The 15,912-nt window shown below is 38.8% G+C and overlaps 1 protein-coding gene across 2 annotated transcripts; it reads right to left on the bottom strand.

Moving 5' to 3' along the window:
• Positions 1–8,397: 8,397 nt before the first annotated feature.
• Positions 8,398–9,772, bottom strand: LOC134289798 (uncharacterized). 2 transcript variants are annotated; one of them, XM_062856362.1, is made up of 4 exons: positions 9,602–9,772; positions 9,369–9,541; positions 8,961–9,307; positions 8,398–8,901 (listed from the first exon to the last, which is right to left on the bottom strand). In XM_062856362.1, the coding sequence occupies exons 1-3, from the start codon at positions 9,690–9,692 to the stop codon at positions 9,095–9,097; spliced, it is 477 nt and encodes a 158-aa protein (XP_062712346.1). In that variant the 5' UTR covers positions 9,693–9,772; the 3' UTR covers positions 8,398–8,901; positions 8,961–9,094. The 2 variants fall into 2 exon arrangements, with proteins under 2 accessions (XP_062712346.1, XP_062712325.1); XM_062856341.1 differs by having other exon boundaries at positions 8,398–9,307; positions 9,369–9,772.
• Between the last annotated feature and the right edge of the window lie 6,140 nt (positions 9,773–15,912).

Below are 15,912 nucleotides of genomic sequence, written 5' to 3'. Positions count from 1 at the left end.
TCCCAAATAACCAGCATATTACTAAATTGCATCGCAATTCCATAAATGTACATGCAAACTGCGCTCAATCTATGAATCGCAATAATCATAAAAATATTCCAATTTCAAGCCCAACTTTATCAACGTATCTAACAAAATCCATGAACGGAGAAAATCAAAGGGTAAGTTCACTGTTCCCATAGCAACCCATACATTAGGCATTTCAGAAACTTCAAAAATCCAGGTTTTTTTTCACAAATCATCCTCGAAGATGAATGACACAAGTAGTCCTTAACGAAATTCAGCGCCTCAAGTGGAAATCTATTTTTGAAATTTCTCGTCATAATAGGCTGTTTTACTTCACGCAAAAGGCCTACTTTCCCACACCACATTAGCAGTGCTGTAATAGTTTATTACAACACTGATTTGCGTTGCGTAATGAACCATTACAGCACTGTTTTCAGTTTTGATCAACTTCTTGATAGTTTCTGAACGCAGGTTTGAATAATTGTGACAACTGTGCAGTATAACCTGCTATGATCAGATTTTCTTAAACATGGCTATGAAAGCATCAGTGTGCAGTTTGATGAAAAACAAACGTTAAAAACTATACTCAAATGGTAATTTATGAAATTGCAAAAAACGTTGTACGCAACTCGGTGCAGAACTCGATTTTTACAGCACTTGTCTGTCGTATTCAGACGGACACTGTGGCAGTCCGGGTCAATCAATTCCACCGGCCGAAACTTTTCACAATCGAGAAAGGATGCAAACGATGCAACCTACTAGTGCGAAATGTTTTACAAGACTGACATAACGTTGCTCTTTTCCCGCTTGCTTTGTTTTGGTGCCGCTCGGCGTCGCTTCCATTGATAAGTGCCCTACTTCATGTTCCTATTATATTTCTTTGTACGCCTCTCATTCCCTACATTCTCCCTCTGTCCTACTCTCATATAGTTTGGGAAACCCAGTTTTCCTGGTAACGCTGAATTGCTGAACAATTGATAGTTAACTTATTTTGATTATTATTGACTTTTGGGTAAGGTATTTATATTCCCCTTTTTCATTACATTTTCTTGCAGCTGATTTTAAATATTTTTATTACCCTCCTTACACCCATAAGAAGGGTATAAATACCGCTAGAAAAACCGACTTTCGATCCGAGGCCCGCAGGACCGAGTCTCATATACCAATCAACTCAACTCGACGAACTGAGCAAATGTCTGTGTGTATGTGTGTGTGCGTATGTTACAAAAAAAGTCACGCACGTTTCTCAGCCGTCTGATATCCGATTTGAATTCTCTTAGTTGCAAATGAACGCTACAATATCCTAGTAGAACCCTATTGAATTTTATTACTATCGGGCATTTGATTACCGAGATATCTTTCGAAGAGTACTTAGAAGTAATATAGGTTAGCTTTTTGAGAGATTTTTGACATTCAGCATATTGATGAATATCTCAGCCGTCTGTCAACCGATTTGAATTCTCATGGCAGCAGATGAAAGCTACAACATCTTAGTAGAACGCTCTTAAATTTTATTTCGATTGGACATTTGGTTACTGAGATATCTTTCGAAGAGTACTTAGGAGTTATACAACTAAACTTTTTGAGAGTTTCAACATAGTGTATCATAGGGTATCGCGCTACTTGGGCGGTGGTTTTCTTCGTCTGTTATTTTCGTCTGTTTTCCACTGTAACTCGGTCAATTTTGAACCGATTGACTTGAAATTTTGTACACGGGTAGATACTATACCTATCTCACCGCATTCCAAGAATTGTGTCAATTGGTTCAAGATTGACTGAGTTATAGTGGAAAACAGACGAATATAGAAGCCACCGCCCAAGTAGCGCGATTCCCTACTAAATATCCCAGCCATGTATCAATCGGTTTAGGTTCTCTTGACACCAAATGAAAGCTACAACATCCTAGTAGATTGCTCAGAAATTTTATTAGGATTGGACATTTGGTTACAGAGATATCTTTCGAAGTGTACTTAGGATTTATTCAACTAAACTTTTTGAGATTTTTGACCAAGTGTATCATAATAAATATCTCAACCGTCTGTAAACCGAGTTCGGTTCTCCTGGCACCAAATGAAAGCTATAACATCCTAATAGAACCCTATACAATTTTATTAGGATTGAACATTTGGTTATCGAGATATCTTTCGAGAAGTACTTGGAAGTAATACAGGTTAACCTTTTGAGGGATTTTCGACCAAGTGTATCATAATAAATATCTCAGCCGTCTGTCAACCGATTTGGGTTCTCTTAGCACCAAATGAAAGCTACAGTATCCTTGTAGAAGGCCCTGAAATTTTATTTCGATTGGACATTTGGTTACTGAGATATCTTTCGAAGAGTATTCATCTGCTGTAATTAGGCAGTTGTAGTATAATCCACAAATAACATCTTTTTTATTGTGCGAGCTTAGTACATCGTTGACCTCATGCTCATCAGCGTAAAAACTTAAAGGTATGACTATATCATTTGGGTATTTTCGTTTTATACTATTCCACTTAGCACCGTTAATGAAATTTTTGATCTTTTCCGATTTTTCCAATTCAGACATGTATCTTAGTGTAAGTTTTAAAACGTTTCCACATTCGAAATATGATTTCAACTGAAATTCTACATCCATCATAGCAATGTGATGCCTGTCATTATCTATTTTCATGTTTTCATTGGGGTCCAGTTATTTCTTCTATGCAAATCCAGTGTGAAGTTGATATATGCTGTGTCCACGGCTGCTAGTGATTCCACAGCTTCATCAGCCCCTTCGACAGATTGATTATCTGATGATTCTCCATGTATTGTCTCGTCGCAATCGATACGTTCATTATTTGATGATTTCAATGACACCAGTTCGTTTCCAGGCGGTCCGAGTGGTTGTGCATTTAACCTTTCGGCAGCGTCTAATCCGATATTATGATTCAGCACATGTCGCTTATAAGAACAAAACTTTGAGAACACTGACTGGCAACCGTGTGAAAGGTGCTTGGAAATCGATAATCTCTTGGTACACGATGATCGTGTAGAAGATGATCTACATACGTTGCAGCCAAATTAAACTTTCGGGTACAATGCATAACGAAACAACTAATCTGTGACATCGTTGACGTTGACATTTTACAGAACCGTTGATAGATATTCTTCCTGTTTTGTCACACTTGTGTACTTCTCAGGACGATGTATTCCATACACGAAGTGGTAAATGAACAACCAAACTAGGTACGATATTCTGGAAGGCTTCACACCGTATACCACGGTGAATTTGATAAGCACATCGATAGCCCGAGTAATCGTCGATACAGTGTAATGAAGGTTTTTGTAGTAAATCCGATATACTCCTGTCTGGTTCTTATAATCCTTACCGAAAACCACTAGTTTCGGAGCTGGTGGAATCGACAGTTTTTCGTATCGTTGATAAACTTCTTCTACCTTCTTTGCTGCATCTTCGTACGTAGAAGCGAAAATAATAGTGCCCTCTTGTTTTATCGAGACCTTCTGGGGATGCAATACACAGTTTAGAAGCAACAGGATTCCACAAAACCGAACGTCTGAAAACATATATTGAGAAAAACGAAATAATTGTAACGATTGGAACTTTGATTGGAACGAGCTGACTCATGACAGTATTATAAAATGATATAATAAAATAATCAGTACATAGGTATATAGGTTCAATTGTGATACGTATCATACCTTGATTACAGCCATCTGCCGTAACAGTTTGGAGTATTTCCGATGACGCCCCATCCAATGACTTAGTCTCAATAAACTTGCCAATACCGAGTAATACTGCTGGCCACTTCTCAATCGCATCTACTGTTCCGATTTTAAGGAAATCATAATCGATGTCAACCTGCAACATTATTATTAGAGTCTATGGAATTCAAACAAAAGCATTGAAAATTGATTGGTTCCAAAAATATGTAAGTTTGATGGAAAATATCCGAGTTATAGCAAATTGAAATGACTGTTGCCACTGTTTGGGAGGTATGCCTGTGTGTGCCGTAATAACTTACCAGTTGATGCCCACTCTCCATGGAAGTAAATCTCCAAAGGTTGATTTTTTTCCAGCTCGGTAACGGCAATCGGCTTGCCTAAAAACTGTCACCGCAACGGATAAGAGGCTCTCCACATATCCATAACCGTTGTCCAAGGTCCATCGTTAATATTCAGCCGTCTCCGAGCTTCGTTGGCAGCAGGGTCATCGCATTGAACAATGTCGTTTGAGTCTTGAAGTTTCAGACGTTTTGCATGTGTGGCTTCATATTTTTCTCGCTTCCGGAATTTTGATTTAATCGTGTTCACCTTTGTCGTGTCCAGACGGACACGGTGGCAATCCAGTTCAACCGATTCTGCCGGCTGAAATTCTTTATTACGAGGAAGGATGCAAATGATGCAACCTACTCCCCTATGCCCTGTTTCTCGCTTTCTCTGTATCCCTCTCAATCCCTACATTCTCCTTCTGTCCTACTCTGCTATTGCTTTAAAAATTCAAATTTTTATATTACTTGAATATCTCTTTTAACTTCTTTCTAAATATACACCCGATTTACATTACCTCAACTGTTAACGTAACTGTGTGTTAATTGTTAACCTATTTTGTTAATAATTTGTAAGTGTTGGTTATTTTGTGTCGTGAGTGTTACCGAGAACTTCGTGATTTGTGATGCGTGAAATGTAAAAATGTAATATGGCAGGTAATACTCGTGGTTAGTGTAGGTGTCACCCAGCTAAAAAGCTCCCGATAGGCTAGACAGGATAAGGCCAGGCTCCACCACCCTAAAAGCAACCATCAGCACGCTACACATCGTAGTTCGAAAACTTACCACCAGATGGACTGGTTACCAACCATTGAGCGGCCATGAGGGGTGGCGTAACGGGGCCATTGAGAAATGGGATGGCTGGAGAGGGCAATGACCGAGGAACGAGGTCATGAACCTCAAGGCAGTCAACGACTCGGTATGCTATCACTTGCCCAGAGTTCGTCGACCAAGATAGATTGAAGGCTAAAAGTTGAAACGAAAGAATTGATAGATAAAGTGCCAGAGAAGTGGACTACAGGTAATACCAGTAACCGTAACATTTGAAACCTGTGAGTAATACCCTCTCCGTGCTACAGAACCCCGCCGTTTTTGGTGAAAAAGTGCTCGACCGATTTCCCTACTGTGTCTCCGTAACCATCTGGGCAAATTCCGGCACAGAACCCGCCGAAGGCCGATCCGTTACCATATCGGCAGGACGGAACACGTAGGAGGTTCAGGAGCCCGTGCGGTACAACCCCAAGCCACCCCAAACCGTAGGACGTCGCCATCGCTGATACCGGTGTGAAGTACCGTGCGCCGCCATCGCGTACGCCAGCACCAGGAAGCTGTACGGAGACCTGCACGCCGCCATCGCGCGCAATATCCAGGACGCAGAGGTAGAAGGTGACCAGGAGTGGTGAAGTGCTGCAGAAGAGGGGCCCCCAACGTAAAAGGTCAGGTTAGATTAAGAAAGTGGGAGATAAAGGGAGTAAGAAAGAAAGTGCCAGAAATATAGGAGAGTAAAAACTGTAATAAAGTGTAGTTGTCCGTGAAGTGCTGTGGTGATTATCTGTTTCAAATTGCGAGAGTTTCCTGCCCGCGAGTTTCGTGACGTGAGCGTGCCGACCCTGAGGCTATTGAGTCGGGGAGTCTCAGTACTGCTCCCGACCGACTTACCCGATAGTTACAAATTCTATTCGTTAAAAAAACATAATCGATCATTTATCATAATCCTTTTCACTTGTAACCAAGAAGCATCACCTATATTTCATCTTATTATTTTTCCAGCCTTTACCATATTGACCTGCATTATGCAAGTTTTCTATTTGCGATTTGAATTCAAGCTTAAACCTTTCATTAACATCTTTCTTCATAATCCTTTATCATCATCCATTATAGTCTTTCATCATAATCCTTTATCATAATCCTTCATCGTCTTCTTTCATCATCATACTCCATCATCAACCTTCACCATCACACATCATCATAATCATACATCATAATCTTTCAATACCCTCTTTCATCATAATCTTTCATCAGCATCATTCTTCATTATCATTCTTCAACATAATCCTTCATCATCTTTCATTATTATTCTTCATCATCGTCCCTCGTAATCATCCTTCATCATTATCCATCACTACAACTCTTCATCGTCATCATTCATCATCAACTTTCATCATCATCCTTCATAATTTTCCTTCATCATCATCCTTCATCATCAACCTTTACCATCATCCTTAATTATCAGCCTTCCTCATCATCCTTCATCATCATCCTTCATCGTCATCCTTCATCATTAACCTTCATCGTCATCCTTTATCATTATCCTTCATCATTATCCTCAATATTCATTCTTTACCATCATCCTTTATCATCAACCTTCATTATCATCCTTCATCGTCATCCTTCATCGTCATCCTTCATCATTAACCTTCATCGTCATCCTTCATCACCATCGTTCATCATCAAACTTCGTCGTCATCCTTCATCATCAACCTTTATCATTATTCTCAATATTCATCCTTTACCATCAACCTTCATCATCATCCTTCATCATTAACCTTTATCATTATCCTTCATCATTATCCTTAATCTTCATCTTTTACCATTATCCTTCATCATCAACCTTCATCGTAATCCTTCATCATCAATCTTCACCATTATCCTTCATCGTTATGCTCCATCTTTACCTTCATCATCATCCTTCATCGTCATCCTTCATCATCATCCTTCATCATCAAGCTTCATCATCCTCCTCCATCATAATTCTTTATCATAACCAATCTTCATCATCATCCTTCATCATTATCCTTCATCATCATCCTTCATCATCTCCTTCATCGTCATCCTTCATCGTCATCCTTCATCATTAACCTTCATCGTCATCCTTCATCACCATCGTTCATCATCAAACTTCGTCGTCATCCTTCATCATCAACCTTTATCATTATTCTCAATATTCATCCTTTACCATCAACCTTCATCATCATCCTTCATCATTAACCTTTATCATTATCCTTCATCATTATCCTTAATCTTCATCTTTTACCATTATCCTTCATCATCAACCTTCATCGTAATCCTTCATCATCAATCTTCACCATTATCCTTCATCGTTATGCTCCATCTTTACCTTCATCATCATCCTTCATCGTCATCCTTCATCATCATCCTTCATCATCAAGCTTCATCATCCTCCTCCATCATAATTCTTTATCATAACCAATCTTCATCATCATCCTTCATCATTATCCTTCATCATCATCCTTCATCATCTCCTTCATCGTCATCCTTCATCGTCATCCTTCATCATTAACCTTCATCGTCATCCTTCATCACCATCGTTCATCATCAAACTTCGTCGTCATCCTTCATCATCAACCTTTATCATTATTCTCAATATTCATCCTTTACCATCAACCTTCATCATCATCCTTCATCATTAACCTTTATCATTATCCTTCATCATTATCCTTAATCTTCATCTTTTACCATTATCCTTCATCATCAACCTTCATCGTAATCCTTCATCATCAATCTTCACCATTATCCTTCATCGTTATGCTCCATCTTTACCTTCATCATCATCCTTCATCGTCATCCTTCATCATCATCCTTCATCATCAAGCTTCATCATCCTCCTCCATCATAATTCTTTATCATAACCAATCTTCATCATCATCCTTCATCATTATCCTTCATCATCATCCTTCATCATCTCCTTCATCGTCATCCTTCATCATCAAACTTCGTCGTCATCCTTCATCATTATCCTTCATCAGTATCCTTAATATTCATTCTTTACCATCATCCTTCATCATCAACCTACCGAGATGAACTAGCCATGGGCTAGAAATCTTTATTACGAGGAAGGATGCAAATGATGCAACCTACTCGTGCAAAATACTTTACAAGACTGACGTTTTATTTCATCATGATCGTTTGCTTTGTTTTTCCGATGGCGCATCACCGCTGCTAAAGCTAAATGCCCTGTTTCTCGCTCTCTCTGTATCCCTCTCAATCCCTACAACCTTGTTATAAATTTTCCCTCCTAGGTTCTTCTTGTCTCCACCTTTCGGAAGATAGTAGGATTCCTGGAAGAGTAATATAAACATGAAATAGTTATCAACGTATCAATGTAGGTCTACTGTTTTTTTGATGACACGCAAAGACCGACCTCATTCACCCCTCTCTCCCCCCTACAACACTTTTTGACCTCACCGTTGTATGTATGGGTCGTTACGTTCTGCAACCCCCCCCCCCCTTTCCCTAGAAGCGTGACGTAATTTGTACGTGGCCCCAATTATGAAATATGAAAGAGAGTATCGTTGAGAAATTGATTAATGTCTTACATGTGCGCTTGTTCAAGGAAGTGCTTGTTACAAAGTATTACAAAGATAACATTATTGAAGTATTATGAAAAACTGTATGCACTTGCCAGTTTTTCATTCCGGAATAGCAATGTGATAACTTGGGCATAACTTCTTAGGTTTTCCTCGTAGAGTTTCTTTTTGTGTGCTAGATGCCATTCTGCTACTATTTGAGACAATTCCAACTGTCGTCCTTCCGATAGCACACCTTTTGAGGCTCGATCAATTATGTCCTGTCCGATGATAGATTGTTCCAAGATCTCGCGCAGCAACTTTGGCGTCAATTCAGCTCAGCCTTTGCTCTCGACTAGGGCGTGTTCTGTACTGGCACGTACGATAGGCGAAACGTTCTCTTTTGCTCGGTCTTTCGTAACTGTTTTTTGTGGCTGATCTTGTCCTCGTCTGACCTCCCGGATATCAGCGATTTCGGCTCCGGGCTCGGCTTCACGATCGACGCTAATTACTGCCGGTGGAGGAACAGTGCGCAGTTCTACTGCGGCTTCATCAGCTATCTGCAAGAATTAATAAAATGCTTGAAATTCAACTTAAACAAACAAAAATAGCTAATTACCTCAACTTTCAAGCTAAGCAATCGCGATGATTGCTGCGGCGGCGATGGAAGCGAATCTTCCGGAAGATTTTTCGCCACCTCTTCCTGTAAGCGGTTTGCTTCTGGTTCGGGGGAACCTCCCTAATAAAATTGTATTATACACTGCTGATAGGGTGAATGATTGTAGTATTCCCTGTATCATGAAGATGATAGCTCGAAAGGGTTGTTAAGCACGTTGTATCATATTTTTCTATTAGGGCTGTCAATTCTCGTTCTGATGGTACAATAATAAAAATTCCGGATGAATCACCGCCAAGGGGATGGAACGCGGTCTCAGCCGCTGACTCATTGGCGTCGCTGAAATTCCCCTGTAAACATTCATATCAATATTAAAATATTTTGTTTGTAAGAATTAGTTGTTTATATTACCTCTTCTGATTCTCCGTTGTTGCACTGAAGCACGGATTTTTCCACCGAGTTTTGGTCACCTGGGAGTGCATCTTCCGCCGCTGATATCAAGATTTGCTGATCTGTTCCGACAATTCCAAGCTGCGACAGGAATGATCCTACCGACGCCGCATCAGCAAACTGTATTCCATATCCTGGAATGGTTTTGCAATGATCGCAATGGGTTGGGTTGAAGAAAAGCAGATTATACTTACGATTAAGCAGATTCACCAGATCGACGGACAAATTTAACTCGCTGGCTGAAGATTGCTGCAGGTGGTCCAACTCGCTCTCCTCGTTTGCCATTTTTACGACGTGTTTCTTTATTGCGACGTGTTTGATTATTGCGACATTTAAACGTCAGACACGTCCAACAGATGTGGCGATACACTAGTCCTGTTCAACGACGTAGGTTGAACTTGCTCGAAGTTGCTGCATCTTGCTCTTACCCACTAGTCAACAAACGGGTAAGAGTAGGATGCATCAACTTCGAGCAAGTTCAACCTACGTCGTTGAACAGGACTACTTAGAGAAAATCCGCTACTGTCTAGTGGAATTCGTGTCAACACAAACAAAATAGGGTTGTGCACAATATTAACGCGAATTACATTGAGATGTGCAGGTATAACATTTGAAAAGAATGCATGCGTAATTCAACTATCATGTTATAGATATATATATATATATAGATTTGTCGTGTAAAAACATTACATTGGAGCGTGTGGATTATTTTCAGTGTACGCCTGGCTTACTTATGAAGACTGTAAGTACCTAACAGATGAATAAAAAACTACCTACGTTGTCATAAACAAATCTTTAGTTTACAGTGTATTGTACTCACGTAGAAAAACGATTTAAACGGCACATCCTGACAATGTTCACATAATTGGTCAAAGCTCAGGAACGAAGAAAAAGTACATTTTCAAAATTTTACAGATTTAATCTTATAAAAACAACTTTACTGTAACATTTTATTTAAGATTTGCGGACCACATTGTTACGTCGTATTTTTTTATTGCTGAGAAAATTTGCTTATGATTCCATTAAGAGACTTCGTTTCTACGATGCTTCGTTCTTGAGTTATGATTTTTCAAAGAAAACGGCACATAAGGCACATCTGGACAGTTTTCACAGAATTGGTCATAACTAAAGAACGAAAAATAATCACATCTTGAAAATTTTACAGAATATAGCTTATAAAAGCTTTCAAACATATATTTTTTGGGAATTTTTCCTGACTTCGAAAATAGTTTTTCCGGCTTTTCCACTCGATTTTTCTCAACAGTGGAAAATTTTGTGGAAAACAATTTTCATTTAATTTATTTTTTAAATTGCTGAGAAAATTTGCTTACGATTTCACAAAAAGCATTGTGTCTACGCTGCCGTAATTCTGCAAAGTGACGTAAGCGCCATTCAAAATGTCGATATTTTTTGGTATATTATATATAATATCTGATGTAAAAATAACACTGTGGTATGCCTGCTGTTTTAGAATTCAAGATCTAGTCGTAATCTATCATCTACGGAAAGAAACTTAGAGAATGAGCAAGAGTTTTATGCATAATAACCAAAAAATGGGCTTACGTCACTTTGCAGAATTGCGGCAGTACGATGCTTCGTTCTTGAGTTATGATTTTAAAAAAATAACGGCTAATATAGCACATCTGGACAATTTCCACGAAATTGGTCATAACTCAGGAACGGAAATAAACGACATCTTGAAAATTTTACAGAATATAACTTATAAATTTCCTTTCAAAAATATATTTTTTGGGAATTTTTCCGGAGTACGAAAACAGTTTTTCCGACTTTTCCAACCGATTTTCCTCAACAGTTGAAAATTTTGTGGAAAACATTTTTTATTTTGTAATTTTTTTTATTGCTGAGAAAATTTGCTTATGATTTCACAAAAAATGTGTCTACGATGCTTCGTTCTTGAGTTATGATTTTTCAAAGTAGGTGGTGTCTGTGGAAAATTGTTGGTTTCCACTGAAGTTTTCCGGCGACCCTGATTTTTTTCAATTTTGTTTTTGTTCATATCCAGCTTTTTACGCTAGCACAAGGGGTGATTCGCATATGACGTTTCTTGCCGACGACCAAATTTCAGTTCAATGCCATCCTAGTAGACTGCTAGGATAGTTTGTTGATTGAAATGTCAACCTTTTTCACTTGATTCGTTTCACATCAACAGCGATTCTCAGGGTATTTTGAAATGGTGTTTATTCTGCTGGAGAAATTAATCTACCTTATATTTTTTTAGGTCAACTGCAAAAGGATTTACCGCACATTGATTGGAAATATGTTAGCATATCCTCTTACACTCTCGAGTCTCGACGAATCGATCTAGTCCGCACTTTTCTGCTCTATCCAGCTTTTTACTTGGCGGTGCATGATGATCAATAGTTTAGGCTCTGTTTTACGTTGAAGACATTAAATAGAGCAGAATGTCACCTAAGTTGGAATAAAATGTTGTGTATGGTTAGGGAATGTCTGATTCGGCAGCCATTGGTTCATGTTTGCAAAGAAGTAATTTATTCTAAGGTCAAACTAATAAAACTGATTCGTTTGATAATAAAAAAATACACGGTTTGTTCCTCATGTTTGGAACATTTTGTTCAATTTCAGTTTGTGTATTCGAGTATAATACGTTGCCAAAACTAGAATCGTTCTTTTGCGAAAGGAGATTGAACCGGGAAGTCATAAACGCTGAAAACGACAAGCCTTGAACCAAACTGCATGGAAATTATCAGAACCGTCCTGGTTAAATTCAGTTATTTCGAGTCCTCCGACTTCCATTTTTTGCGATACAGCTGCTTAGTCTAAAACGAATTAAAAACGAGATTGATTATTTCGGCAAAATACACATGTAACACCATTTTAAATACGCTGAGGATTACTAATCATGCGAATCAAGTGAAAAATGTTGACACTTCAATCAACAAACTCCTAAAACGGTCTACTACGACGGCATTGAACTGAAATTTGGTCGTCGGCAAGAAACGTCATATTTGAATCACCCCTCTTGTTAGCGTAAAAAGCTGGATATATGTGAACCCTACCTGTGAAAAAAAATTCATTAAATTCTGGGAACCTTGGTACCAATGTGTACGATAATAAAAAAAATGCCCACATGTTCATTTTACTATCACAGTTTTTCGTTATTCTGTTCTTGAGCATTTTCGCCATCGATTAGGCCGGAACAAATCTCATTTTCTTCTTTTGTCACTTTGCTCGTTGACTCGTCAAGGGAGGGGATAATAAATAATAAATGCATTTGATGAAAAATTACCCAAACTGTTACGTACGAATGGTGATGCGAACCCCTGAATGCCAGCTGTGTTCACTTCGTGTGTATATGTCGGGCTTCGGTGGTTTTCTGCTTTGCAATCGGTGCTTATTGATGTCTGCTATTCAGTAGACGTAGAAGCTAGCAGCCGTACGGATGCAATGGAACTTTATTGTTCCGAGGTGAAAACCACCGAAGCTGTAAGTAGTTTGTATTTTTATGTATAAGAACAGATTAATTAATAATAAATTATAGCTTTATAGCGTGTGACATGACAAACCATCATGAGTTTGACTGCCCTGCTGAAAGATTCGGTGTACCTCGCTGCTGCTTTTAATACAAACCATTAGGCAAAATCGTAAAACTCATCGGATTTGTTAAGATATTTTCTCGACAACTCTAATTTCAGTTCAAAATTTTTAAATTTATGAATAACTAGCTGTCCCGGCAAACTTTGTCTTGCCCAGTTGTGGTGGTTTGACAACTGTTGTGTTCCTTTCAGCACCGCACTCTAGATTGGTTTTCTTGCGATTTTGTTGAATTTCTTCCCCGCTCATATGAAAATCATTAATATCACATTTTTTAATTTTCTCAGCTGTTTTTCATAACTTTTTCTACATATAAACACAGCCACCATGAATCGATCCGTGCAAGAGCCATGATGATTGGTTCACCCTTTCCTGAGTTTTGTTGCCTCAAAGGGAAGTTAAATTCATTTATATATATATACTAGCTGACCCGGCAAACCTTGTATTGCCCTTATTTATTTTGTTTCTGCACTACTTCACAGTTTTTCTAATGTTTTTGTTAATTTTTTCAACATGTTCAACATGAGCATAGCCACCATGAGGAAAAATTGAATCGTTCAAAAATCTTGCTGATCATTTCATTCATCAATTGTATGGCTCCAAAGGGTATGTAAACTCATTTATTATCTTCGTTATCTTCCATTTGGTAAATATGTCCCCATCCGTTTTCATAATCAAATATTCTGGACTAAGTAGAAGTTTATACTTCCATTAGAACATGCTTCTTACCTGAGAAACACATAGTTCGAGTTTAATTATTTTTTTTTATCTTTGGTTGATTTTTTATGTGAAGGCCCACTCTTTCATAATACTGCAAAAGAACTGCTTATTTTAATTAAAGAAGGAAAAATCTCAGATAAAGAATGCAGTTCGGTGGTTTGATTGCTAACCAACTCTATATCAATATAACTTAAAGGGACAAATCGATCATAGAGTTAACATTTCAACTGCCATAAACTACACAACAATGCCCCTCGAAGGAAAAACCTCCGATAAAAAGAAGAAAACATTTAAATGTGTAGTAAATTTTAGCAGTTGCTCCGTAAAGAAAATGTAACAGTATGACTTTAAAGAACTGCCTATTACTAAAAGAAGAAACATCTCTGATGGAGTGAGCATTATAAGCATCAGGTAGTACAACCTGTGTGACAAAGAGATCATGTTGATCATTCCATCTGTGGATTCAATGAATATTCTGCCTGATGTCCATTCGGGCTCTAGGAACTTCGGCCTAATAACCGTCGGCCGTATAAACTTTTTTCTAGTTATGCAAAAAAATTTCTATTTCATTTGTATAAAAACCCCCTCCACCCTCTGTAAGAACTCACAATTCATGCCTTAAAAAATGTTCACATTCAAAATTTAGTTTGTTTTGTACATATTATGCAGATATTCTCTGCATTCTGTTTCATTAGGATGATGGGGTGTTGATCCCAGATGAAGAAGGGGTGACATACCCTCAACTTTTGAAAAGTTTCTTGCCTTCAGAACCCTTCACATGCCAAATTTTGTTTTATTTACTTGATTAATTTTTGAGTTATGAGTCATGTTTTATCTGTACTGTATAAGAGCCTTTACCTTCACCCACGTCCATAGAAACATTCCTGGTCTTCACAAACATCCACATTTTTTACTAAAAAGAAGTTCAAACAGTGTAACAGTGTAATGCGATAGAATTACCTTTTTTTCCACTGTTGTGGAAAATCGTTTGAAAAAGTCGGAATAACTATTTTTGAAGTCCGGAAAAATTAAAAAAAAAAGAAATTGTATTCTTACTGATTTTAACAGTCGTTTATTGCGTTTTTCGGCGTAATCATGAAGCCCTGTAGAGCCTCCACAAACATAATATCATGCCGTCAGACCTCCTTGAAGTCTACAACTGATTGACCAACATGGACAACATTATCTCGTAGGTGTTATCCGGCAAGATGGTCAGGAGATCTGATTGGGCAGCTGCTCGGCCGTGACAGAGTTACTGGCCGCTTCACCAGCTTCGGAATTTTGCGCAAGATTTCTTGGATATCTGGACATCTGGCCGTTCTTTGAATGCCACTTTCGGTTTGGCAATCACGTCACTGTCCTTTTTGTTTGTGTGGTGGGCAGAAGTGTTTGGTTGGTGCGCATTGGTGCATCGAAGAACGGGAAGCCCTGCATCTCTGCATGGTTCGCATCGCGTTGGAAGCACTTGCGATTTTCTTGAAGATAATGAACACTTGGTCTCAGCAGCGACGATGTCGAGATTTTTTTCATCCGGCCCAAAGGTATCAAATTTTCGTGATTTGTGCATGAAGGCCCAAAGGTAGCTGAAAGGAAATTTTATAAGCTTTCTCACCTTGCACTACAGCTGGAGAAACTTTTTAAAATGTACCGACCTCTTTTTTTACCTTTCAATAGGTCTCCGTCCAGCACACGGCTCCGCCCGCGGAACGGGAATGTTTTCCACGCCTAACTTTATGTAATTGACCGTGAGTCCTCATTGGAGGTCTATTAGCTCTGGCCGAAGGCTCTAAACGCAAGGGAGCTTTCCTCTCTCGGTCGTCCAAAGTGATTAATGCACGGCAAACGTCGTACTGTACTGTCTTGCCTGCCTACTGTGTTTTTTGATATGCAGCTCCATAGGGACGTCCCCGGCGAAGTCATCTGTATGGAAGCCCCCCGTTCCAGAGACCGGAGAGGTCCCGCACCAAGCTAAGAACCTTCCCCGGCCCCAAAAATACCCATATACAAAATTCCACACCGATCGGTCCAGTAGTTTTCGAATCCATAGCGGTCAGACAGACAGACAGACAGACAGACAGAAATTCATTTTTATATATATAGATTTATTTGTGTCCCCCCCTCAAAATGTCGAATTGCGACCAAAATTTTCCGAGGGGGGGTGACATTAGAGAAAATCGAAATTTGTGTCAGCCTATAATGAAATAAAAATGTA

This window comes from Aedes albopictus, chromosome 1 (genome assembly GCF_035046485.1).
Source record: "Aedes albopictus strain Foshan chromosome 1, AalbF5, whole genome shotgun sequence".
Lineage (NCBI taxonomy): Eukaryota > Metazoa > Arthropoda > Insecta > Diptera > Culicidae > Aedes > Aedes albopictus.
The sequence above is the reverse complement of the archived record's forward strand: the minus strand, read 5'-3'. Positions and strand labels throughout refer to the sequence as shown.